This window comes from Westerdykella ornata (assembly GCF_010094085.1).
Source record: "Westerdykella ornata strain CBS 379.55 unplaced genomic scaffold EI97scaffold_8, whole genome shotgun sequence".
NCBI lineage: Eukaryota > Fungi > Ascomycota > Dothideomycetes > Pleosporales > Sporormiaceae > Westerdykella > Westerdykella ornata.
Window position 1 is genome coordinate 66160 of NW_022986858.1, and position 23557 is coordinate 89716.

At 53.7% G+C, this 23557-nt stretch overlaps 7 protein-coding genes across 7 annotated transcripts; 3 read left to right on the forward strand and 4 right to left on the reverse strand.

The window, feature by feature from the left end:
• Positions 1-2398: 2398 nt before the first annotated feature.
• EI97DRAFT_304374 (uncharacterized protein) lies at positions 2399-5955 on the reverse strand. The gene is made up of 5 exons (XM_033794551.1): positions 5629-5955; positions 5360-5579; positions 5239-5301; positions 4316-5192; positions 2399-4268 (listed from the first exon to the last, which is right to left on the reverse strand). Exons 1-5 carry the CDS (start codon positions 5760-5762, stop codon positions 2569-2571), a joined length of 2994 nt encoding a protein of 997 aa, XP_033654498.1. The 5' UTR covers positions 5763-5955; the 3' UTR covers positions 2399-2568.
• A 194-nt stretch (positions 5956-6149) lies between these two features.
• Positions 6150-6953, reverse strand: EI97DRAFT_375755 (uncharacterized protein; the record flags this gene model as incomplete). Its single annotated transcript, XM_033795528.1, has 2 exons — positions 6150-6242; positions 6297-6953. The coding sequence occupies 2 exons, from the start codon at positions 6951-6953 to the stop codon at positions 6150-6152; spliced, it is 750 nt and encodes a 249-aa protein (XP_033654499.1).
• Positions 6954-7186: 233 nt separating this feature from the next.
• On the reverse strand, positions 7187-8817 carry EI97DRAFT_396747 (GPI-anchored wall transfer protein 1). The gene is made up of 2 exons (XM_033796347.1): positions 8698-8817; positions 7187-8641 (listed from the first exon to the last, which is right to left on the reverse strand). Exons 1-2 carry the CDS (start codon positions 8791-8793, stop codon positions 7262-7264), a joined length of 1476 nt encoding a protein of 491 aa, XP_033654500.1. The 5' UTR covers positions 8794-8817; the 3' UTR covers positions 7187-7261.
• Positions 8818-9420: 603 nt separating this feature from the next.
• Positions 9421-11196, forward strand: EI97DRAFT_304490 (uncharacterized protein). The gene is made up of 2 exons (XM_033794553.1): positions 9421-10182; positions 10230-11196. The coding sequence occupies exons 1-2, from the start codon at positions 9577-9579 to the stop codon at positions 11166-11168; spliced, it is 1545 nt and encodes a 514-aa protein (XP_033654501.1). The 5' UTR covers positions 9421-9576; the 3' UTR covers positions 11169-11196.
• Positions 11197-11722: 526 nt separating this feature from the next.
• On the reverse strand, positions 11723-13921 carry EI97DRAFT_416881 (Metallo-dependent hydrolase). The gene is made up of 3 exons (XM_033796903.1): positions 13700-13921; positions 12753-13631; positions 11723-12702 (listed from the first exon to the last, which is right to left on the reverse strand). The coding sequence occupies exons 1-3, from the start codon at positions 13836-13838 to the stop codon at positions 11981-11983; spliced, it is 1740 nt and encodes a 579-aa protein (XP_033654502.1). The 5' UTR covers positions 13839-13921; the 3' UTR covers positions 11723-11980.
• Positions 13922-14345: 424 nt separating this feature from the next.
• Positions 14346-21098, forward strand: EI97DRAFT_375734 (uncharacterized protein; the record flags this gene model as incomplete). Its single annotated transcript, XM_033795527.1, has 2 exons — positions 14346-14516; positions 14574-21098. 2 exons carry the CDS (start codon positions 14346-14348, stop codon positions 21096-21098), a joined length of 6696 nt encoding a protein of 2231 aa, XP_033654503.1.
• An 830-nt stretch (positions 21099-21928) lies between these two features.
• On the forward strand, positions 21929-23465 carry EI97DRAFT_449764 (uncharacterized protein; the record flags this gene model as incomplete). Its single annotated transcript, XM_033800238.1, has 3 exons — positions 21929-22007; positions 22187-22764; positions 22824-23465. 3 exons carry the CDS (start codon positions 21929-21931, stop codon positions 23463-23465), a joined length of 1299 nt encoding a protein of 432 aa, XP_033654504.1.
• Between the last annotated feature and the right edge of the window lie 92 nt (positions 23466-23557).

The following is a 23557-nucleotide window of genomic DNA, read 5'->3' on the forward strand; positions in this document are numbered from 1 at the left end:
GTGGTGAACTGTACCCGGACTGTTGTGGTAGCTGATAGCTTGACTGCCGGTTGTAAGGCGCCGGAGGCTGCGGCTGCGGCTGCGGCTGCGGCTGCGACTGCGACTGCGACTGCGACTGCGCTTGCAAGTTCCCGTAGCTAGGTTGGCGGCTGTACGCAGTCGGGGGTTGGTGGTATCCGGGGGGCTGAGCAGTGTAGCTGGGGAGGGAGCTGTTGTTCGCTGCGGCAGACTGCTCGGTTTGGGAGCCAGATGCTCCTGGGACGGGCTTTCGAGAGAGGGGTGCGTAGCTGGGTGGGGCGCCGTGGCCCGAGGACATTCTGTATCTCGAAGGTATGCCGTTTCCGGCTGGGGATGGATATGCAGGTTGGGCGTCGCTGGTTGGGGTAGAGGAGTACCTGATTTGAGGGTTTTCGGTAGGCGGTGTGTTGGAAGGAGGCGTGTATGAAGGCTGATGGGTGCTCGTATGAGGGGAAGGATAAGCGGTCGTTGTGGTAGTAGGAGGAGAAGCGTATGCGGAATGAGAGACTTGAGCGGGAGGTGAGGTGTATCCAGAGTGAGAGACGTGTGTTGGAGGAGATGGATAGCTAGATGGAGCACCGCTGCCCAAAGAATATGCGTAGCCTGACGGATTGGCATAGCCCGGCGGTGGAGCAGATTCTGGTGGGCCATTGGTAGCTGGAGGTGATGTGTAACCAGGCTTGGGGCTATAACCCGGCGGAGCAGACCCATAACCCGCCCTCAGAGGCTGCGGTACGTGGTCGAGGTGGTTACCGGGGCTCTCTTGCCTTTCTGGTTTCGAGTCATATCTAGGTTCCTCGGTATGTGGCTCGGGCGTGGGATAGCCGTAGTTGACTTGATGCGTTGTCACATACTTCTCATCGGCAATAGAGGACGAGCTCGGCTCAGTCGGCCCATTTGCGACCTCCGTGTCTGCAAGCTCAGCTTGGACAGGTGCGGCATCGTTTGTTGATTCCACATTCTCTCCGTCAGCCTGGCCCGCTTTCGCTGCAGTATCGTCTTCTGCTCCCACAGTCTCTTGAGCGGCCTGTTTCACTACGGGTGCAGTAGCTTCAGCGTCGTTGGCCCCATGCGCATCGGCCTCCTCGATTTCAGATTTGGGCCCCTTCAAAATCTCAGACACATGATCAACGAGCAGCTCTAACGTGCGCCTATCTTCGCTCGCAAATGCAGCTTGCAAGGCATTTCCACGATACGTCGATATAGCTTTGACATCAGCGCCGTTCTCCAGCAGGAACTCGACACTGTCTGCATCTGCCCAGGCAGCAGTGATAATGAGTGCAGTATCGCCGTCAGGATCCGCGAGGTTGATATCGGCGCCCGCGTCCAAAAGGAGCTTGAGATATTCCTTAGGCAGACTGCTGGCGGCATTGATGAGAGGCGTTGAGTTGTCTGGACCTCCAAAGACATCAACTTTTGCTCCATGCTCGACCAAAAGCTTCAGGATCTCGCCTTCTCCCTTGCGAGCTGCTGCAATGATGGGATACGTCATCGAGCCGCCTCCTATATCGGGGTTGGCTCCCTTCTCCAAAAGCAGTCGAACGATGTCGACTTGTCCGGATTCACAAGCTGCTTGGAGCGCCGTGGATTGCTCAAAGTGTTCGTTATCCGTTTGTGCGTCCACGTTAGCACCACGTTCAATGAGTTCCTTGACAATGTCCTCATGGCCCTCGCCGGCAGCGGTCTGCAGAGCCCACCCGTTCGGTGAGTTTATGTCGGCGCCGGCATCCAGAAGCAGTTTCACCATATCCAGTCTGCCGTCATACGCAGCGGCCGTGAGCGCGTTCCCATACCTGGAGTCGTTAGCAGAGAGTAGTGCATGACTGAGGGATACTTACTCTTCGCCGGTAGCATTAGGATCGGCCTCGCATGTCTCGAGGAGATACTTGACAGTGGACTCTTTCTCATTGTCGGTAGCCTCATAGAGCGCATCATTGCGGTAGCTCAACTCGATGGACCCTGCTGTGTATTTCCACACAATGTCAAGGAGCTCGTCTTGGTCATCGTAACAAACAGCGGCCGCCTTGAAGAGCGCGTTACAATCGAGGCCCGGATACTTCTCGAGCATGTCCCGCACAATATCCCATTCGCACTCCTCAGTCGCCCAGTCAAGCGCTTGCTGAAGGACATCTTGGCTGTGCTCGTGTTGTGCGAGCTTCCGGAATATTTCGAGATTGCCCGCCCAAGCTGCGTTGGTAAAAGCCTCATCATAATCCTTGGGTCGCAACTCGTTCTTTCCTACTTCTGCTAGGTAGTCAAAGATCGTCGCATCCGGCAACCGAGCCGCACAAGCTAGAGGTAAGTCGACGTCTTCCTCGTAGTCTGGTGCTATAGTGGCACCTTTCTGGATCAGCAATTTCACGGCCTCGATGCTTCCTGAATCGATGGCGCTGGTCAACGGTAATCCACTCTGCGAAGACAAGGCGTTTGGGTCTGCTCCCGCAGCCAGAAGCATGCTCATCACCTTGACAGCCCCGTTAGATGCTGCCATGAGCAACGGTGTCGCGTTCTTTGTTTCCTTGCCTCCATCGACAGGAGCGCCTCTGTATATCAGCTCTTCGACGATATTAGGCCGACCAAAGAAAGCAGCCAGGTGCAGCTAAGGTTACCAGTTAGCATTGCATGCAATAAGCTAATCCAAAAGGGACCATGACACACCGGCTGGTTGACCAGAGAGTCGTTCAGATGCAGTTCATCTTGATAACCGTTGTCCATGAGGGCAGCAACTAACTGCCGGAAGCCAGCTGAAGCTGCCACATGGAGTGCAGAAAGACTCTTGTAATCCAGATCCTCGTATTGGCTTGTCAAGTATTCGTATTGGGCTAGCCATCGAGCGCGTATGATTGAGTCAGGCTTCCAAAAGCTCTCTTGAAGACTGAGGTCCTCGGCCAACTCCATGGTGGATTTGCTGGCGTGATGGAGCCAATGCTTCACCATGTATGGCAGTGCAGTGATTTCAGGCTCAGACATGACCGAGGAGTCGTCGTCATCGTCATCGTCTGTATCATCTTCTCCCTCGTCTTCCTCGTCTTCCTCGTCTTCCTCCTGTTCCTCCTCCACTTTCTCTTCTTGCTCATCTTCATCGTCTTTCTCAGGTTCTTGTTCTTCTTCTCCTGTAACGGACGGCGCCGCATCGGATTTGGCTTCGTCTTGTTCAGCACCATCACCAGATTCGCCTTCCGGCGCCTCTTGTGCTGCCGGCTCTTCCTTGTCAAAGCGGTCCAGCAGGTGAGAGAAGGATCTCCATGCAAGTTCCCCGTGGAGCCATTTGATCTCCTCCTCGGTAACACCAAGCAGTGGATTGGCGTGGCGTACCAGATGTGGCTTGACAATGGGACTCTTGAAGCACACCTTGTCCCCCTTGAGGACGAGCAAGGATTTGCATCGTCCAACGAGATCGCGCAGCTCTTCAGCGCCCGCATCGGCAGGCCAACCCGCCAGTACTGTAAGTTCATCAAGGGTGGGGTCTTCAAAAGTTAGGGCGAGGGCTTGAAGCATGTTCTTGATCTTGTCGCTCTGTGAAGGATTAGAATCGAAAATCTGCTTCCATCCCTCATCGAGGAGGTCATCCAGTTGCTGAGGTAGCTTCTTCAAAGTCTGGCGCACTTTCAACGGGTTCTCAGATTCTGGTAACTCTTCAAGCTGACCACACGTCATATCGATCCAACCCGTGTTTTGCGCCCTGTTTCCGATCAAGCTGCTGACGAAATAGGCGAGATCCTTCTTGTACCCCTTCTCACTGCCCAGCATGGCGACCTTCTTTTGAGCATGTTTTCGCAGTTCCAGCTGAACCTGGTTCGCGTACTTCTCGTCTTCCAGGTCAATGAGCCGCACCATCCCGCTGTTGACGATATCACTGATGCTCTTGTTCGATTTCCTGCTCGTGAACATCCATCTGATGGAAACCCGGGCAATATCATCATCATTCATCGTCTGCATTTCGGCTCTGATGAGATCGTAAAGCTTCTTCGTAGAATCGGAATCCTGCGGTAGACCGTGCAGGTTGTTGATGACGAAGTAGATCCTGCTACTCGCTATGTCGTCCGACAGCATATCCTGTAGACTCTGCCACAGATTTTCCACCGAGGTAGGCACAGCCTGCCGTTTCTCGCGTCTTGTGAACTGCTTTGCGTAGGGGACGAACAAGGGTTGTTTCTGGATGAGCTGGAGGAGCAAGGACTTCAACAAGTCCTCTGCAGTGGAAGCATCTGATGTCGGATCACAGAAGTAATATGCCATCAGAATTGGAGCTGTGCAGAGTTAGCAAGGAGTTGGCTTCGCAGACTATACTGCGTACCTTTGCCGCTGTCACTGTGCTCGTCTTCTTTGATAACCTTGTCAACCTGTTCAAGAGCCGCAACAGTTGCGCCCGTTTTGCCACGTCCCTCAGAGCCGCAGATCCATAATGTATCTCCCCGTTGCTTTTGCTCAGAATGGGGGTCCTCATCTTTTGCCAGCCACTCCGAAAATTGTTTGTCTGTGGGTAGCCATGACGAGGGAGTGAACTTTTGGGAGACCTTCTTTCTTGAGATTGTCGACACTTCCAGTGCTTCTGTGATGCTTTTTATGGCGTTCAGATCAATATCTCGAGTTGCGTTCAACCTATTCTTTACAACCAAGGGAGCGCCGTGGATGATTTTTTTGAGTGGGTCTCTAATCATCTGGTAACGAGGGTCTTTGAAGTCGTCGAATTTGACCAGATCTCGATGGTTGCATGCAAGCCCTAGGTTCTCTACCACATCGCCAAACGTCGCAGATTCGCGCTCCACGATCTTGAAAGGTGCCTTAGCTTGTTTGAAGATGTCATACAAAACGTTCGAGATCCGCCCGCCCGTCATAGCGGGCTCCCGTTTGGCTATAAACTCGGAAGCCATTTTGGCGGGGTCAGTGTCGTGATTCTCCCAAAAGCAGTAAAGCTCAATCTTGGTCGGGAGTTTTATGACCAGGCGCATGAAATCTGCCCTCAATTCACGCAAGCTGGCATCACCAGGCTTCATGAGATCAAGCAGTTTGCTTGTGGTGGCCTGGCCGAACTTGTCGCCGACATATGCGAACATTGCGGCCACTGAGGCAGCCTCAGCACCATTGAAAGGTGAACCAAAGAAAACACATCCTGCGGTTGCTTCGAACATTTTGCGGAACGTGTCACGTTGTGTATCCATCATGGTGACAGCCTAGATCTTCAGTTACTGAGGGGGAGTTTATAATGGAGATGCCCACCTTGGCGATTACTAGCCCTCCCATGCTATGCCCTATGAAGACAATGGGTCGGTTTATTTGTTCCTTATTCCCATGTCAGCGCTTTGTACCTTGGACGGTGGGAAAGAATGTCTCAGCATACCCCTCGTTTTGATTGAAGAGCATGGAGGAGCCCTTTCGCGATGTTGTCCATAAATTGGTCAACTTTGAGTGGTCCATGAAAAGCCGACTCATAGAGATAGAGCAGCACTCGAGCATTGGGATAGTCTTTTGCTGTGCCATTCTTGTCTGAAGCCCAGTTGAAATCGCCTTTTTTCCAGCTCTCCTCAGGATTGGCTCCTAACCCTGGAACGAAGACAATACTAGACGAATATCAGCCAACCATAAAAGCGAGCTTTCTTTGATACTCACTCAATGTTCGTAGGGTTGGTGGCCGTTTCTGGTGGGTAGAGTTGCTTCACCCCTTGTTTGATGGTTTCATATGTCGTCCTCGAACTCTTCCCCTTCGTGGCTTCCTTCTTCGCCTCTGCCGGCGGCAGCGACATATTGTGAGCTTCAGAGGAGATGACTTTGCTAGAGAGAAGTCAGTAGGGCCGAATGCCGGATACATATTTGTAGACAGTTATTTTGTTGCACGGAAGCTAGAGGTAAGCAAAGGCTCACTAAGCCCCAATTTGGGGGCTGAAAGCGAATGATTCGCCCACTCCTGGCCACAAGCGTGACATCCGGCCCCCATTGCAAACTAGCGAAGATTATTGAAACAGTAGCATCAATCGCGCATTTGGGATTAGTATCCGTACGATTGGGGATGCTAGATATTGCAGGAGTTGGGGAGTGGTATTTGATGCAATTAGGACGAGCTCTTCCTTCATGACGAACATGCGGCTCTAAGCTTGCTCTCCAATAGAGCTACTTCAGGGCAATTTGGTTTCTCAACCTTCCCATCTTTGCGATGTGTTGTCGTACCCTATCAACTTCAGACCAACGTTGAGTGTATTCAGCATCATGCCCATCGTGAAGGACTGCTGCGCATTAGTTTTTGATCCTCTCGAATGGTCGCTTGGAGAGGTCCATCTCACATCGTCGTTAGGCCCCACCTCCTCTTGTTTCTCCATTTCCTCGCCTTCCCCACCGCCATACTCATAGTCATCGAAGCGAGCATTATCCTCATCTCCCTTTTCTTCTTCCCATCGAGCTCGCTCCGCTTCCATCTCCTCACGATCCCATTTCTTTCTCCACTCTTTCTGCTCCTTCTCACGCTCCCTCCAAGCTGCAACGCCACCCATTCTGTTCACCCTGTCTCTTGTCCGAGCAAACAGATCCTCGGCTGCAGCTCGGCTGGCAGTCCGCCATGTATCAATCAGACGCTGCAGTTCCCTGTCTTTGTCGGACGTCACGAGCGTAAGTGCTTGGGTGAGTATCTGTATATCTGAGCGCAATTGTATGATTTCTCGAGTCAGGCTAGGTAACGCCTTCCTCTGGATTGGGCGGCTCGGGGTAGTGGTAGGTGATCGCGGCGTCACTACTAGAGTTGGATCATGCAATGGTCTGTTCTGGGTAGCATTGGTCTTGGTAGATGAAAGGTCGTTCTTCGGGGCCTCTGGGGGATCTGAAGACGGAGGTTCGCTAGGGGATGTTGATGCTTTCAATGGAGTGCGGAACGGCGATTTGAACGGCTTGTGAAGCGTCCTGGTCGCCTCATCCAGCCGGCGGCGCTTTGCCAAAGGGGTGTTCATTTCCGCCGTCGTTGACGTAAATCTGCATGGCTCTTCGTCTGCGGATGTTGAAGGAGGATTGCGGAGTACTTGCGCTCTGAAGCTTCCCCGCGTCCTATGGTCTGTGCGCAGGGAAAGCGCGAGGCACGCGCGCGAGCACATGATATGCCTTGGCGATATCGTTCACTTGCTGGTTGGGTTGCGGTTATTGATTCTGGCGGTGCTCTGCTACTGGAGAAGATTCGATCTATTTAATTACTATATATACATAGGTAGTGAAATTTTCTTCTGCTTGTTTGAAGGTACATGCTTCGATTGTACGAGCTCATCTAGAGTTTTATCGATACATTCATGCGATCTAAAGTGAGCGCGACAGCAGATAATGCCGCTATGTAGGCAAGTAGCATGGCCATTGATGCAACAGTGCCCATTTGCAAGGTTGGCAATGTCAGATTGACAAGCCCAGTGAGTAGGTTTGCAAGCAAGAATACCGCGAGTCCGTTCCGATTGAATGCAGATAGAACGGGGCTGGTTGCGTCTCGGGCTCTTTGCGCCTCCTCTGTCTCGCTGCTTGCCTTATATATCTGGGGAAAGAAAATTCGCTCAATAGCATAGCACAAGGTAATCTGGCCGCTGTTGAAGGAGGATACCCACAAGACGTACGGCAAGTTGGCAAGGCGGCGTGAGACGCTGAGACGCAGTCCAAGTCCATAGGCATAACTCACAGTCCAATAGAAGAGGACTGTCCAGAAGGTCGTCGCCAGAACAAGCTTTCCCAGAATCGTGCGCCTTAAAAGAATTCTCCAAGAAGACTTGCTTTCGACGGAGGCTTGTCTCGGTAGCACAGACATGCCTAGGGACTGTCCGGCTAAAAATATAGCCAGATAGCCAATGAAGGAGAACAGACCTTCTCGATTCTGTGATAAAAGGTCGGTCCGTGGAGCGGTCAAGATGAACTTTCCCAGATCAGTTCGGTCAAGTGCAATTTCGTATAGGGTGGCTAGGATCAGTGACAGTAGAGCATATGACGGAAGAAAGTCAAACAAGGACTGGAACACGGCCACAAAAGGTGGCAGTAGCCCTAATGTGAAGAAGAAGTTCCAGTGTACACCATATTCCGTGACATGTTCTGCGTAGTCGAGTCCCTTGACGGAGAGGAGCCGTAAGACACCCAGTACAAGGAGAGGGAGAGAGTGCCGAGTGGAGCGAACGAGACGCTCTGCAAACGGAAGGCGAACCCCAGCCTCATTCTTTAGCAAGCTTCGGGCGGACACCACTCCACTGGAGAAGACGAACGAGCCCACACCCATGTCCATTAAGGATGTGCCCCAATTCTCTACTTTGGCAAAGCGCCGTGGAAAGATTCGGAAGTCTACGGCGAGTATGGCAACGCAGGTTATAACCAGCATTGATCCGCGGTAGTGGGTAATGAAGGGTTTGATGGGGAGGCGACTCGGTGGTTTCGATTTAGAGAGCTCCTTGACGGGCGGTTTGGAGGATCGTGCTGTGACGGGTTGGGAGGTGGTGGCTATGAAGACGGCGGGCAATATCAGAAGAAAGTTGAACAGCCATGTGGACGACGAGTATATGGTGGTCGCAAAGAGTGTAGCGCAACAGTTTATGAGAAAGTCAACGAAGATAGCGACAGGCTTGTAGGGAGTGAACGTGCGTTGCCTAGATTGGAGCGTCGACCAGAGAAGGACTGCGAGCTGGTAGCAGTATTAGCATTGGTTCGGGTCAACATCTGCTAGGTTGCAAGGCTTACAGGCATTGCGAGAGCAACGCTGTTAACATCGCTCACGGTGCTGCCGGTAAGGCCAGAGACATGAGCCTCTTTCGCAGCCTTGTCGTACTTGAGCATCTTGAGCACGAATGGATTTGTCGTTTGGCCTGACTACTGACACAGTTGACGCTTGCGGTTGAGGTAATTCGGCGTTTCAACTTGTTCCGTTCCGAAAGCACTGTCAACCCCTTGGCATCGTTCGAATATCACCTCTCAACTTCCATCTGATAGATACATGAAATCCGTTTCCCAAGGGTCATTTCTTCCGTAGAACAACTAAGAAACAATGTTTACTTCTTGTAGTACAAGTCCTCCAGCCTGCAGTTGCCAAAATGCCTATGGTTAGACTCCGAACGCGACGGAAGAGTTGGGAACACCGTCTTCGACCACATCGGATAGGAGTTTAGCTAAGAAAGAAGGTAGGTTGAAGTACGACACGTTCAAAGTAAGCAAGACTGTCTTCTCCATGGTTTCCGCTAGGAGAGTGTAACCCAATTCGCCGGCGCCAGAAAACTTTCTTACCATCTCTGTCGCATTATCAGATCTCATCTTCACATTTCCTCATTTTTTCACATTACATAAATATACTACCAGATCTTCGACTCCCCTGGTTGCCTTTGAGCTTCATGCCGACTGTGGAAAGGGCTGGACGCATTATCGCCTTTCACCGGCTAGCGATATCAGTAACTTGCGCGTAGCTCTTCTCCACCCCTCTTGTACTATGCTGTGGTGACCTCCTGTTCAGAGTCCACGTCACTGCAAGTTCCTTTTTGTTGTTGACAAGAAGTCTCTTTCACCACGCGTACACATTTTGCATCGCCTGCCACGCGCGACAGCAAACGCCCATCGCCTTATTCGCGTATGCAATTGTTTTTATTCCCTCATCCCCTCCATATCAGGCGGTCTCCTTCTCCTCCTTCATCTTTCTCGCGTCAACCCCTCCAGCCATCGCACCTCAGTTTCTTAATTACTATCATGGGCACGAATCTCCCATCATTTAAAGGGAGGATTCCCGTCAAGATCCCCATTGCACGGCAATCTACGCCCAAAGGCGAGACCGCGCCCGTTGGGTCTCTATCCAGAGGCGCCTCCAAGATCTCCGCAACCGTCAGAGCACTTTCGTCGCCAGGATCTCTAGTCAAGGAGGAACATTCGCATAAACACGAGTCCCCAACAACCGCAACACCTTCCTCGAGTGCCTCCAAGATCTCCGCAACCGTCAGAGCAGTTTCGTCGCCAGGAGCTCTGCTCAAGCAGGACCAGCCGTCTAAACACGAGTTCCCGACAACTGGAATACCTTCCTCGAGCGCCTCAAAAACTCCTTCGAAGCTGCCAACCATGGCAACGTCCACGAAGGTTTCAACACCACAGAGTTCCAGGTCTATCGCCACTGCGAGGAACTTCTCCCGCCTACCTCAGCGACCATATTCGCGGAAGGCTCCCGTTTCTATCCCCCTGGCTCAGCAAGTATGTTGCTAACTCGCTGATCAAATCGCAAACTAACGCTGCGGTAGCCTCAAACCCCACAGAATTCGTGTCCGGCGCCCGTCGACAAGCCCTTGCCGAGCCCCCCGCCTGTTGATGATACTCCTGTCCCGGAGCAGCATCCAGTTCTCCGGTCCTCGGTGGTGCATGAAGCAAGCCCCTCCGTACAAAAGACTGGCAGAGACAACGTCTTAGCCATCCAGCCGGCCGATTCGTCTCTGGAAGGCACTCGTGACACGGATGTCAACACCGATGATCCAAATTGGCCGCTTCCCAATGAACCTTCACGTGTCGCTTCCGCGGATGTTGTGAATTTCCGTGTGAAGCGTCTGTCCATGACATCGCAGGCGCTCACAGGACTCGGACCAGTTCTAAAGATTGATAAACAGGCCGACGCTGTGCTCTTGGGTGAGGAAGACACCTCTCCGTTGTTGTCTCCAGCTCGTAACGCGTCGCCGGAAGAAAAGAAAGACGGGGAGGACATCCAACCGGGCCCTGCGGCACGGTCCAATGGGAAAAGAATGGTAGATGACAAACCCGCCGCCGCAGTCCTCCCTCATATGCGCCCACGCGTCTTCACCAAGTCCCACCTAAGGTCGTTGGCTATCTCGGCAAGGGCAGGAAATAGCAGCGAGACCGGCTCCCTAGTCCCAACCGACAAAAAGCTCGGCCTAAAGAAAAGCATCAAGACCTTCTTCACGAAGCCGCTCGCACCAACCACGGCCGATGCCCAACCCGAAACCCCAACGCAGCGTCTCCGGCGTCTAGAGCTCACCCAAGCGGTTGCAGATTGCTTGGAGCAGGTCGCAGAGGCGAAGGTGGCTGCGCTGAGAGCGGAGCAGATGGCGAAGGAGGCGGGGCTGAGGTGTCAGAGGGCGGATTTGGCAATGGGGAGGGTGGTGGCATTGGTGGCGGGGCAGCAGGTAAGGGAGGAGGAGGAGGAGGGAAAGGACGGGGTGAAGGAGTAGAGTTTTGAGGATGCTTTGGGAGACCCAAGGGTGCTCTGCGGATGTTGCGATGTCTGCTAGAAGGGTGGAGAGTGTCGGTTAGGGGGAGCAGCAGGAGGAGGAAGTGGCGGGTGAGTGGATGTGGGATGTACATTTCCAGAGCAAATGCTATCTCGTGTGTCAACTACACTTGCACCTGCGTTTGTGAAGTGTGAAGTATGTGGCGTATTTTGATACGCCAGTTATTCATCGTACACATGACACTCATGACATAGTTCTTGAGAAAAGCTAATACTGGGGTAATAGCAAGGGTTCCAACGCGAACGCGAGGGTGGGATAGGTTTCGGGAACTGCTGGCGTGCAGGTGGAGACAAGCGATTGTTCTGAAGTTGTAGCGAATCCGGTGGAAAAGTGAGTGAGGTGGCGGACGGCGACATAGTGCTTAGCATAAGGTCTCTGTTAGATTGCTGAGCTGCAGATTAGGCGTCAATTTACTGTACCTTGGTCGTAGGAAAGAACTACGCGACTGCAATTCAGCCCACTACTCATAGCTTCTGTGAACATTGAAGAAAAGCCTAGACTTTGTCACTAAAATCTACTACATGATAATTCAGTTCAGATAGGATCGCGGGCGATATCTTTTTAAGACGAGTTGGATGCTGTAGTCAAGATAGTGTGCAACAAATAGATGTGCTATGCATGTTCAAGATGTGCGCAGTATCCCGAATAGATAGGATACAGAGAGCACAATGCAAAACGGTGTTGAGACCAGTCCCCCGTTACCTTTACCCATTGTATCCCTAATAGAACTGTTTCCCTAGACTGTGCTGACCCTATTCCTCCGGCTCCAGATTCTCGTCAGGCCCGAATTCGTCCACAATCCAGGTGCAGAACCGCTCCCACTTGGCGATCCACTCCTTCAACCTCTGAGCCCGGATGCCTTTGCCTAAAGCCCCATCCTTCACGTCCTGCACCCAGTCTTTCGCACTATAATCTTCAAAGCTGGCCCACCTTACGCTGTTCTCCGCTAGAGAGCCTAGACCCGCAAGTCCCAGGTTCTCCCATCCCTGCAACGCTTGCCAGAAGTCGTGGCTCATACCATTGCCTCCCTGGCCCAAGATAGTCGGGTCGTCATTGCAGAGAGAGCAAGGCACGCCACGTGCCAGCAACGCGGGGAGTGGGTGTGACATGATGCTCCCACAAAGCCTCAGCACTTCATTACTGACTGGGCAGCTCTCGATGAGGATCTTCTTCTCCTTGACCATGTCTATGAGCAGGGGGTGCTTGTACAAGCTAAATCCGTGACCAATACGTCGTGTACCGAGCAAGATTGCATCGAATAGGTTCTCGTCAGTGGCGTCGCCGTCTCCCAGGGTCTCGCCCGCGTGGAAGAAGAAGGGAATATCCACACCGGACTGTGCGCAGGCTTTGCGGAACCAGAAGAGTTCGGGCAAGAGGTCGGCGAGAGGACGGCCCATGTCTTCTTGTCCTACTAAGTCATAGCCTGCTATCAGGCCGGGGAATTCCAATTTCATTTCAATGCATTGTGTCATGCCTAGTGAAGCCGTGAGCGCATGTTCTAGTGCAGCAATGGCAGAAACTTACTTTCGATGACCTTGCGCTTGTCGAGTGCGCGGACTGTAGTCCAAATCATGCGGGCACCCCAGAATTCTTTCCCTTCTTCGGAGGCTTTAAAGTTCTCGATCTCCTCTTCCATGTGACTTAGATAATTCAGATAGTCGGGATCCCACTCTTCCTGTCCCGCCCTCCGGTAAGGCGTATAAAACGCCGACCGCATATCAACGTAGTAAACACCATCATCAAGCAACTGCTGACACATCTTTCGTATGAACTTTCTGAAGATGGGTTCATAGTAGACCAGGGAGCCTAAGATGGGGAAGCAGGACATGAACTTCCGCCACACTTGGTTGGGGCCCTCGTGATGAAGGAGATGCTCCTCGTCTGTGATGGTGCACCGAGATCGTATCCACTCAATAAATCCTTTACGGCCGCCATCAGGAAAGCTGTCTGCAGCAACGGTTATTGGAACCAATGTCTCAGCGACATACTGGTTGCTCCAGATCGAAACATCCACATTAGCCCTGGTCTTTGTATATGAGAATGAAATGCCCGCCTTCAGGAGCGCCTCTGGTGAGGAGAGTGGACCGTCGCTCCGGATACAGACTCCCTCTGTCGAAAAAGCTTCCTCCAGTGCCCAATCTAGATCCACCATGGCTTCCAGATGGCAGTGCAGCAGCGCTCCTTTTGGCATCCGACGGATGATTTTCCATAGTCTGCTCCTCTTCTCCATTCGCTCCTTGGCAAGGGAGAACATCATGCCTGGAAAGACATCCACGTGGTGGCGCACCAGGCTATCCTCGAAGTTTTTGGTCCAGAGTGTCTGCTGCTCTTCGAATCGGATTTGATCTACAATAGCGCAGGCCTCGGCGGCCGTTGGGGACAGATTTTCACGAAAGACGCGGTCTGAACTCATGTCAGACTGCGCCTGTTGGCGAGGTGTACTACCAGGCTCTGGAGATAGATTGACCAACCGCTTCTCCTCTTTTTCTCCTCATGCACGAGGGCATCTCTGCCAGAGAGATACTTTTGAATGAAGGGGTCGGTTAGGCTAGGGACGCCTTCTGCCTGCGCCCATTCTTCGTCTGTCTGTGAACCTGTTGCGGCCGCCATTTCTGTATAGCCTAGATGAGAGCAGAAAATGAGGGGAAATGGATGAGTGAGAATTTTCACAGTAGGGCTCACCTATGTAGGTGCGCAAAAGAGGTGCTGACATAATGTGACGGAAGAGGAAGGTGCAGTGTAGAATTAAGGCTGCTGCTTATCAGCACGTGACTGATAACGTTGGTGCTCTCTAGCGGGGTGGTGGGCCGGGGCTAGGTGCTAGGCGCCGGGCAGCTGGTGCAAGTCATCGGTCACTCGACATGCATTCGGACCTGACAGCAAATCCACCGTCCATTCACCACCTTACCACCCTATGTCCTTCACTCTGCTCTTTCACCTTGTTCCTAAACACTCAGCATTTTCTGGACCTATTCCATTAACCTCGCTTGAGCATGTACTCGTCCGTCTTTAAGGGCAGGGAACCAGAACCAGCCCCGGTATAGGGTCCCAACGTACCCATCCCGGGCGCCCACATCCCAAACTGCCCAAGGCCATCATACTTCAGAGCACGACACTATGGCCTTCCTTACTACCTTCTCGAGACTTTCTTCGTCTATAGGCAGGAAGCTCCTCCTTTTTGGCCTACGACATATAGACATATTAGATAAGGATCCAGCGGACTTCGTCAATGTCGACATCGGTACGACGACGACCCTCGAGGTCCGCGACGTTGGGCTGCACGTAAAGGTACGTACGAGCCGTAGTTCCCTCCCGATACCCCTCACTGACCTTGGGACGCAATAGAAACTCATCGCCTTATTACCATTCAATTTTCCGCCAGAACTGCAACTCTCACATGCTCGCGCATCACTGTTCCGTTGCACATTCGTGCTGGAATTGGGAGTTCCGCAGATTCTAATCGAGATAGACGACGTGCACGTACATGCTCGGCTGGTCGAGAACTCAGAGGAACCTGGCCCTTCCCCTAGACCGCAATCACCTGCCTGCGCCCGGTCGTCGCCTCGCGACCCGAGCCACTCATTCTCGAGCGATGATTCCTCTCAAGACCACGATGAAAATATACCCACTATCGATCATTTAGCACGATCCTTCATCAAGGAGGAGCCCGAGACAGAGCTGCGTGAACTGGAGGAGGCTATTCAATCCCAGTCACAATCGTTGCAGGAGTCAGTTGCATCAAGCACAGACAGTGATGAAGGGGCCGGACTTGGGAAACCCTTGGGGCTTCCCACCTTTCTCCGGAGATTACTCAATACTGCGTTGGATAGATTACAGATCACCGCAACTCAGATTCACGTTGAAGTGGAGGATCAGCTTTCACCAGGATCTCCGGACACGGACCAAGAGGGCCAGGAGCCTTTTGTCTCCCTCAGCTTCCACTTAGACAGTATCGCCGTGGACACGGTGACATCTGAAGGGCCCCAGGTCCATGCTTCTCCTCTTACATTCCAAGCGACAGAATCCACGGCAGCCAGACGCCGCCTGCGAATACCAACAATATATGCGCGCTTGGTTTCCGAGTCACAGAACTTTGAGACTCTGTCTCGTCTATTGAGACCATTGTCACCTACCGATGATGCTCAGTCTACTCGCTCCACTCGTTCCGCCGCGTCCTATCGCCAAAGTACACGGCGCAATTCCTCAGGTGGCCAAGTTGATAATAATCCTGTGCCAGATACTGCCGCCACCCGGTCCTCGTCTCCGGAATCCGCTCGAGGAGAGGATGCGGCACCGCCGATGGCCACCAGTAAGGAGCAGAGAGAGCCCGAACCTGGTCCTCCTGAACCCATCCCCGTTGATAGGGGGTTTGAGCCCCTCATGTCTTCTGCCATTACTTGTGACGATGATCGATTTGCGGATGCGGCATCTGACGACGAGATGAGCCAGAGTATAGCGGCTGACGTTCACAACAACGCCTCCTCGGACGCCATGGAGCAGTCAGGAGTTAGCGGGAGTAGTAATCTGTACAATGATGACGGCCGGCTTGACTATTCTATCGAGAATGATTTGTTGGCTAATTCCGCCTTTGACCTTTTTGCAGCTGAGAATGGTTCGAACAGTGAAGAAATATCAGGAGAGCGTTCATCCTTCTTGACAGGCGAAGCTGGGAAGATGCAATTCAATCTGCAGCCGGCTGCGTCATATCCCTTTTCCAATCACCGTCAAGGATCAAGAAACCCGTACGACGAGAATCTCTCAAAATCAGGACCGGTCGAGGGATCCAATACTCAGACGAACGAGCTTGATGTTGGGACACAACATCAAACCCCTGGCCAATCTTCTGTGGAGGAACCTACGATTTCGCTTCCGCAGGAAGAAGATTTAACAGAATCAAGACTCTTCACTCATGAAGATGCCGAGAGCATGTACATGAGTGCGATGAGCGGCGCCACTTCCGTTTCTTTTGGCGGGGCTATCCCAGGAGGATGGGACTCCAACTCAGGCTCGAGCCGAGGCGGGAGTTCCGACATGTCGGGCTCTGTTCCGGAGGCCATGGTTTCTGGAAGTATCCTTGGCCCTCTTCGCGAGACCGATGAGGGATGCGAGACCCCTCGCCCTGGAAGTCCCTCGAGCGTACGCTCCCTATCGAACCGTCCGAATAGCCGCTCTACGCATGTGCACGGGAAAGCTAAACCATCAGAGGAGTCAAACGAGGGTCATAAGTTGGCTAAAGCTTTTTTAGCTATGGATGATATCATTGTCCTATTTCCCCTGCAGTTAGCAGATGACGGCCCTTCTAGTCGGGAAACACAAGAGCAGGCACGGCAGCCTGAATCGTCCCTCAGCCCTCCAAATCTAGAACCAGATTCAATATTTCAAGACATGCCAGGAACGTTCTCACACTACGCGTTTCCGACAGGATCACATGGAAGCACGCCCTCTGACAAGGTATTGGGGAAGAGGCCGAAGCAAGCCGTTCCGTCAGCTCCAACCAACGTATCGCCTGAAAAGCAATCAAAAGACTCTTCTGGACCGATATCTGTGGAAGTTGGGGTGGTAACAGGGCATATTGATTTATCAACGGGACGCATCTTATATCGACTTTTAAACCGAGTCGTTGATGCCATCGGAGGGACTGAGGCTTCTGAAGACAAAGAAAGCGAGCTACATGCACGGTCGACCAATCCAGCTCACTTGGAGGTCACTGTAGGGAAGCTTGGGCTTGCTTGGTTCGAACAATTGAGAACAGAGATCATGAACCGTACAGCCCGGCCGACCCCTCGCCCTCGGCTTGTATGCGAACCGCATGATTCAATCATCAGAATGAATGCAACCGCTATGAAGCTCTCCAGTCACACAAGCCTCGAAGGGCGGCGTTCCAAAATCGAGATCGGCCAATTCGTTCTGGCATCTCTTGATCAAGAAATTCTCTGTTTCGTAGCCCAGAAACCGCGGTCGAGGCGATCCGGGGAAAGCTCCGCTGGTTCCTTGAAGAATGACATTGAAATAGATGTTGAGCAGGATCCCACCTCAAGGATAACAGTGGTTACCCGCCCAGTTAAACTCACCTGCAATCTGCAACATCTCGACGAAGCGTTGAGCTCGTATGGTGGCTTCAGCGGAATACTGGAGCTTGGGAACTCTATCAGCTCCAATCAAATCGCCAATAGTCCTCAGATGCGCGCTACTGCTCGACATAGCTCACCACCGCGGCCACGTGGCGTTCATTTTGGTGACACGCCCCCACCGGCACCAGCGTTACCCACTGGATCCTCCGGTATGCCAAAGATCGACATCCAGTTGGGAGAGGTATCTTCCGTGTTGAAAGGAAAGAGCTGCGCGGTGCAGTTACAGACAACTTCAGTTCGGGCTGCAGCGAGGCAGAGTAACGTTCGAGTGAAGGTGGCTGAAGTAAAAATGTCCGGTCCCTATGCGGACATTGGAGATGCCGTCGCCCCCCTCGATCTAAATATCAAAGGCACCACTGTGAACTTCCTTTTCACACCCGAAGAAACGGACCTATCGAGATTGATATCAATGATCACACCATCCAAAGATCCTTACGAGAATGATGAAGACATCCTGATCGATGTTCTCCTGCGCCAACGCCGAAAAGGGTCCGTCCTACGCATAGAGTCGTCTAGCGTTGCGGTCAGAGTGCCTGATCTCGGTGCGTTGCGAGCCCTGGAAGCTCTGGGGACGGAACTCGCGAAGTTCTCGAAGGTGACCAGATATTTGCCAGATGATGATCGTCCCGGTATCCTCACGATGGCGATAGTGCAGCACCTCGAAGGAAGAGTCAGTGTTAATGACAGTATTGGTGAGCTGTCGTTGTCACTGGACAATACGTCCCTCGCTCATGTAGGTTTTCCGGCTCTCCTCGCCACCGAGATTGGAAAGGTCTCTGTTTGCCGAAACGACGAGTTATTGTTGCATGAGTTGGTCAAACTTCGCCAGCAGGACCATCTACCCATGATCATGGTGAGGATAATTGGTGAGGAAGTCGAGCCTCTCGTCAAGGCAAAGTTGTTCAACGTGTGCGCTGAGTACCATGTGCCCACACTAATGGCCGTCCTGGGCCTGCCAGAGGACGGAAAGCCGGACGATGTTGCCTTGGCTCTTGCGTCGTCCATCGCGACCATCACGGGTGCTCAGAGTCCAAGATCCCTGAGCAGGCAAGCGTCTGAAACGAGTTCGTCATCTTCGGCCAGCTTGAACCCTCTTCATGTCGATCTGCTCCTCAGAGCCTGTGCTATTGGACTTAATCCCCGCGCCATTCCCTCCAAAGGGCTGTTCGTTGTCACGGATGCGCATTTTCTGGGAAAGCAATCAACGAAAGTTGGGTATTCAATCAAAGCGGACCTGCGCAAAGCCTCCATACATGTGATCGACGATGTTAATCGAATCGTGGAACGTGAGATGTCTGCAGCTAGCGCATCGGGATATTCCACAGGCCAGCGTCAGCTGTTTGAGCTCCGTGAGCAAGGTTATGTTTCTCTGAGTTCCATATCGGAGGCAAAGGTGTCCGTACAGCTTACTGGAGCTGGCGTGAAACGGCAACAAGTCGTCGAAGTGGAGTTCAAAAATGACCTCTTCGTCTTAGAATCTTGCGCAGATTCAACACAAACGCTCATTGCGGTCTTGAATGGATTGCAACCTCCCCGGCCCCCTAACACAGATCAGAAATATCGGACGGTTGTGCCACTGCAAAACATGATGGAATCATTTACTGGCAGTGCAATGGCGGCTCCTCCGGACACCGAAGATCACGATTTCATGGACCAGGCTGACCTAGTCGCGGATGAGGTCCCTAGGAATCTAGAGTTTGTGGGTAGCCTTTACAATTCCGAGTCGCTTCCTACGGAAGAAGATGTCGGCGACAACATTCTCGACGAAGACAACCTTGGAGCTCTTGCCACCCCTCCGACTACGCGAAAGCAGGGAGAGCCTTCGCTTCTAGAGAGCTTTCAAGAGCAGTATGAGGTCACAGAAGAGGAGTTCACATTCGACGACTACTTCAACCAAACTGGGGAACAATACAAGGGGAAGGCCAGGAAATGGGACTCTACGAACAACCAGTATCACCTCTCCAACGAATTCGGCGTTCCGGATGCACCGCTCAGGGTGCGGGTCCGAGACGTGAATGTGGTATGGAACCTTTACGATGGCTACGATTGGCCACGAACCCGCGATATCATGGCAAAGGCGGTTGATAATTTAGAAGCCCGTGCAGAAGAGCGACGACAGCGACCGCAGACCGAAGACGACGACGACGATTTCGTCGAGCAGGACTTCCTCTTCAATTCCGTATGGATCGGTGTGCCGATCAAGGATGAGAAGGGAGCACTCGCGAGGCGCATCAACCGGGATATCGATGACCTTGCCAGTGAAACGGGTAGCTATGCCACGTCGACCACTACGGCAACGGCTAGGCCGCGTAGTAACACAAAGCCGCGTCGTCGTAGGCTGAAATTGGAGCGAAGCAAGCGTAAGAAGATCACGATCGACCTGTCGGGCGTTGCTCTGGACCTGGTCGTGTACCCTCCTGGGTCTGGAGAAACGCAGAATTCGCTGGATGTCCGCATCTACAATTTCGAGATATTTGACCATGTGCCTACCTCGACCTGGAACAAGTTCGTAACGTCGCTGATTGACCCCAGCCAGCGAGAAATGGACCGGCCCATGGTGGACGTGGAGATTTTGACTGTGAAGCCCGTGGCAGATCTTGCTGCCACTGAGCTGGTCATTCGGGCCACTGTCCTCCCGCTCCGTCTTCACGTGGACCAGGACGCGTTGGACTTCATGACGAGGTTCTTCGAGTTCAAGGACGACTCGGCTCCGGACAGCAGCGGACCGTCGGAACCGCCCTTCATCCAGCGGCTGGAAGTCATGCCTGTGAAACTCAAGCTGGATTACAAACCCAAGCGAGTGGATTACGGGGGTCTTCGCTCTGGGCACACGACCGAGTTCATGAACTTTCTGATCCTCGAGGGTGCGGATGTGCTGCTACGGCATGTCATTGTATACGGCATCACAAGCTTGGACAAGCTGCACAAGACGCTGAACGACATATGGATGCCGGACGTTAAGAGGAACCAGCTCCCAACGGTGCTCGCAGGGGTGGCAGCTGTCCGGCCGCTCGTCAATGTCGGCAGCGGAGTGCGTGATCTTGTCGTGGTGCCGATGCGCGAGTATCGCAAGGATGGTCGGCTGGTGCGCAGCCTGCAAAAGGGCGTGTATGCTTTTGCAAGGAACACGACGTCTGAAGTGGCCAAGCTTGGTGCCAAGGTAGCGATAGGGACGCAAAACATGCTAGAAGGAGCGGAGAACCTACTGAACGCGCAAGGCCCAGCTTCTTCGGCACCAGCGGCGCTCGAGGAATGGGACGACGTGGGCGGCGCAGAGGCGGACGACGAAGGAGGCCGGGCGGTGTCCAACTACGCCAACCAGCAGTTCGGGGTCAAGGCGGGTCTCCGCAACGCAGCTCGCTATCTGGAGCGAGATCTTCTCAGGGCGAAGGACGCGGTGATTGCCATACCCGCCGAGGTCATGGAGGAAGGGACGGGGGTGGGGGCGGCAAGGGCGATTGCGCGACGTGCGCCGACTGTGATTCTGCGGCCGGCGCTGGGGGCTACCAAGGCGGTTGGGCATGCGCTGCTTGGTGTTGGGAATGCGCTGGACAAGGACAGCCGGAGGAAGGTTGAAGATGTGAGTGGTGGTGTCGATTTTATCCTATTTATGCACAAGATACTGACGGAGAGTTTAGAAATACCGATCCTACTAGCTGGTGCTAGAAGAGGCTCGCGGCCTGCGGAGGGCGAGGCAAGGCGTTTGTGGAGTAGTATACACATGAGGGTTCTGGAATGACATGCACAGTTGACATGCTTGTTGGCTGGTTCTGGGTTGATTCGCTTTGACTTGGTCAATAGTGTGTTGGAAGAGGCGTTTCATGGTGTGGATTGCATGTCACTAGGAGTTTGTCTTTTGCTAGCGATTAGGGGCCGCATGTTGCATCTTTGGGCAGAGATTCGTTTAGCGTGCATCTACCAAGGATGGGGATTTGGGTGTTTTCGTGGAGGGACTCGGATTCCAGACGTGGCCGTGTTGCATCGAGATACCCATTCAGAATGAGAAGGTGAGAATGAGTAGGGAGGGAGAGCATGTAGGACAGGCGCGAGAGGCATGGCACTGGGCCAAGGTGGAGGAATGGCACAGTACAGCTATTAGATCTAGTATATCTATCATGTACAGTCGATGTGACGTCCAAGTCGGCTACGCGGCTAAGGGAGTTGGTGAAAATATTGAAGATTGGCTGTGCTGTTAAACAGAACAACGGCGGGATTGCAATCCGACTACGTTGGGCAGAGTTGGCCAGATGGGGCTCGCCAATTTGGGCACGCAGACGGGGGGCATTATGGCGACGGAATGCCCATTTGCGCGCCGTGATTGCAAACGGCGCGGGCAACCATGGGCGCGGTGGCTGGCGACTTCAGCTGCGATTCTGGGCACTCCTCCCCCGTTCCCCCTGGCGACGGCGGTGATTGGGCGCCGAATTGGCTGGCTTTTAGGGGGGTCACGCCCCCCAACTCTCGCCAACTCTCGCCAACTCTCCCCCCAAAACACGCCCGCGCCTCCTCCACAGCTCCACCACCCACTGCTTCCATCGTCATTCTCAACTCGAAGCAACCCAGTGCGACATGGCTCGTCAGAAGAAGGACGATACGGGCGAGCTGCTCGTCTCCATCGAGCAGTTTACGCGCACCCGCGATCAGGTACGTTTGCTTCTTCTTCTTCTACCCTTTGTTGTCTTGCGACGCGCCTGCCGCTTCTTCCATCGCGACTTTGGCACACAACCCATCTCGCATCCTCACCTCTTCTCCCTCCCATCCTCCCACCTCCCCTTCTCCATGCCCTTGCACCCAGCTATTCCTGTTCGCGCCCTCTACGCGACCCAGGAATGGCGTCCGACACTCCCATAACCACCTCCTCCCCTCCATCTTCCTCCGCCGAAAGCCTCGCGACCAAGCGTCGCAAGCAAGCCAAAAGGATTGTCGCTCACAAAGCACTCTCGGAACAGGTCATAATATCCCTCACCAACCTCCAAGCCGGTTTGACCCACGTCCAAAACGGCCTCGCACAGCTCCTACGCGTCTACATTCAACACACGTCCTCCATCCTCTCCGGCGGTGCCGACACCCTCGAGAGCCTCCAACTCCCCCCTCATCTGGCCGCCCACGCCAATGCTGCCGTCGAGGCCGCCCAGAACGCCGGTGACGCTGTCGCTGCCGCCATCAGCGCCCCGGGCGCGCCGGAGACGGGCAAGAAGAAGCGCAAGCGCGCCGAAAAGAAGGAGAGGGATCCGAATGCCCCCAAGAAGCCTCTCACCGCTGCGTTTCTGTTTGCGCGCGAGGCGAGGCCGATTGTGAAGAAGGATCTCGAGGAGGCCCTGGGCCCGGATCAGAAGCTTGAGCCCAATGCCGTGAAGCTGGAGATTGATAAGCGCTGGAATGAGATGAGGGAGGAGGACAAGGAGGTGAGTAACTATGAGCCAGAAACCAGCCCTCGATGATGCCATTTGCTGACACATGGTAGAAATGGAAAGCCTCCTACCGCGAGTCCTTCCAGAGGTGGCGCGAGGAGTACGACGCCTACATGGCCAGCAAGGGCGAACCCGTCTCCGCAGACGTCGATATGCACGACGATGAAGAACCCACCGACGAGGCCGAGGTCGGCGCTCTCGACTCGGATGCCTCCAGCGACGCCGAAGACAATGGTGAGAGCGGCGGGGCTAAGGCGGCCTCCCCACCGGCGGCGTCATCCAAGACCCCTCGCCCCAGCAAGCGTCAGAAGACGGCTCCGCCCCAGATCAACGGCGCGACTGTCCCTGTCCCCATCGCTCCAGCTGTCGCTGCTGCTGCCCCGACTCCTATCCCGGTCCCTGGCTCGGCCAAGCCTGCGCAGACCCACGTTCCGCCTCCGAGCTTTGGCGTTGATGCCCCCCTCGTAACCCCTCTCAAGGAGAAAAAGGATAAGAAGAAGAAGGACAAGTCTGGCGCCACCCCTGCTGCTGAGGATGCCAATGGAGAGGAGACGAAGAAGAAGTCCAAGAGTGGTAGGACCACGCGCGGTGCCGAAGCAGAGAACGAGACGGCGGAGAAGGACAAGGAGAAGGAGAAGGAACCCAAAAAGAAGCGCGACCGGTCTAAGAGGAAGAGTGAGGGCGTCACGGCCTAGTCGGTGGTTGCCCTCTGTTCGCGCCTGGTGTTGGGTTGGTGTGAGGTACGTGGAACATGTCCTCGCGGCGAGTCTGTCTGTCGACTCGACTC

Bases quoted from the DNA above. Each gene is read 5' to 3' on its own strand.
- EI97DRAFT_304490 (XM_033794553.1), top strand. From the start codon at position 9,577: ATGCAATTGTTTTTATTCCCTCATCCCCTCCATATCAGGCGGTCTCCT. The intron at 10,183-10,229 runs GTATGTTGCTAA...ACGCTGCGGTAG, and splicing joins CTATCCCCCTGGCTCAGCAA to CCTCAAACCCCACAGAATTC.
- EI97DRAFT_416881 (XM_033796903.1), bottom strand. From the start codon at position 13,838: ATGGCGGCCGCAACAGGTTCACAGACAGACGAAGAATGGGCGCAGGCA. The intron at 13,632-13,699 runs GTTGGTCAATCT...ACATGAGTTCAG, and splicing joins GGAGAAAAAGAGGAGAAGCG to ACCGCGTCTTTCGTGAAAAT. The intron at 12,703-12,752 runs GTAAGTTTCTGC...CGGCTTCACTAG, and splicing joins CAAGCGCAAGGTCATCGAAA to GCATGACACAATGCATTGAA.
- EI97DRAFT_396747 (XM_033796347.1), bottom strand. From the start codon at position 8,793: ATGCTCAAGTACGACAAGGCTGCGAAAGAGGCTCATGTCTCTGGCCTT. The intron at 8,642-8,697 runs GTAAGCCTTGCA...TACTGCTACCAG, and splicing joins GCGTTGCTCTCGCAATGCCT to CTCGCAGTCCTTCTCTGGTC.
- EI97DRAFT_304374 (XM_033794551.1), bottom strand. From the start codon at position 5,762: ATGTCGCTGCCGCCGGCAGAGGCGAAGAAGGAAGCCACGAAGGGGAAG. The intron at 5,302-5,359 runs GTATGCTGAGAC...CATGGGAATAAG, and splicing joins CTCTTCAATCAAAACGAGGG to GAACAAATAAACCGACCCAT. The intron at 5,193-5,238 runs GTGGGCATCTCC...CTGAAGATCTAG, and splicing joins GAGGGCTAGTAATCGCCAAG to GCTGTCACCATGATGGATAC.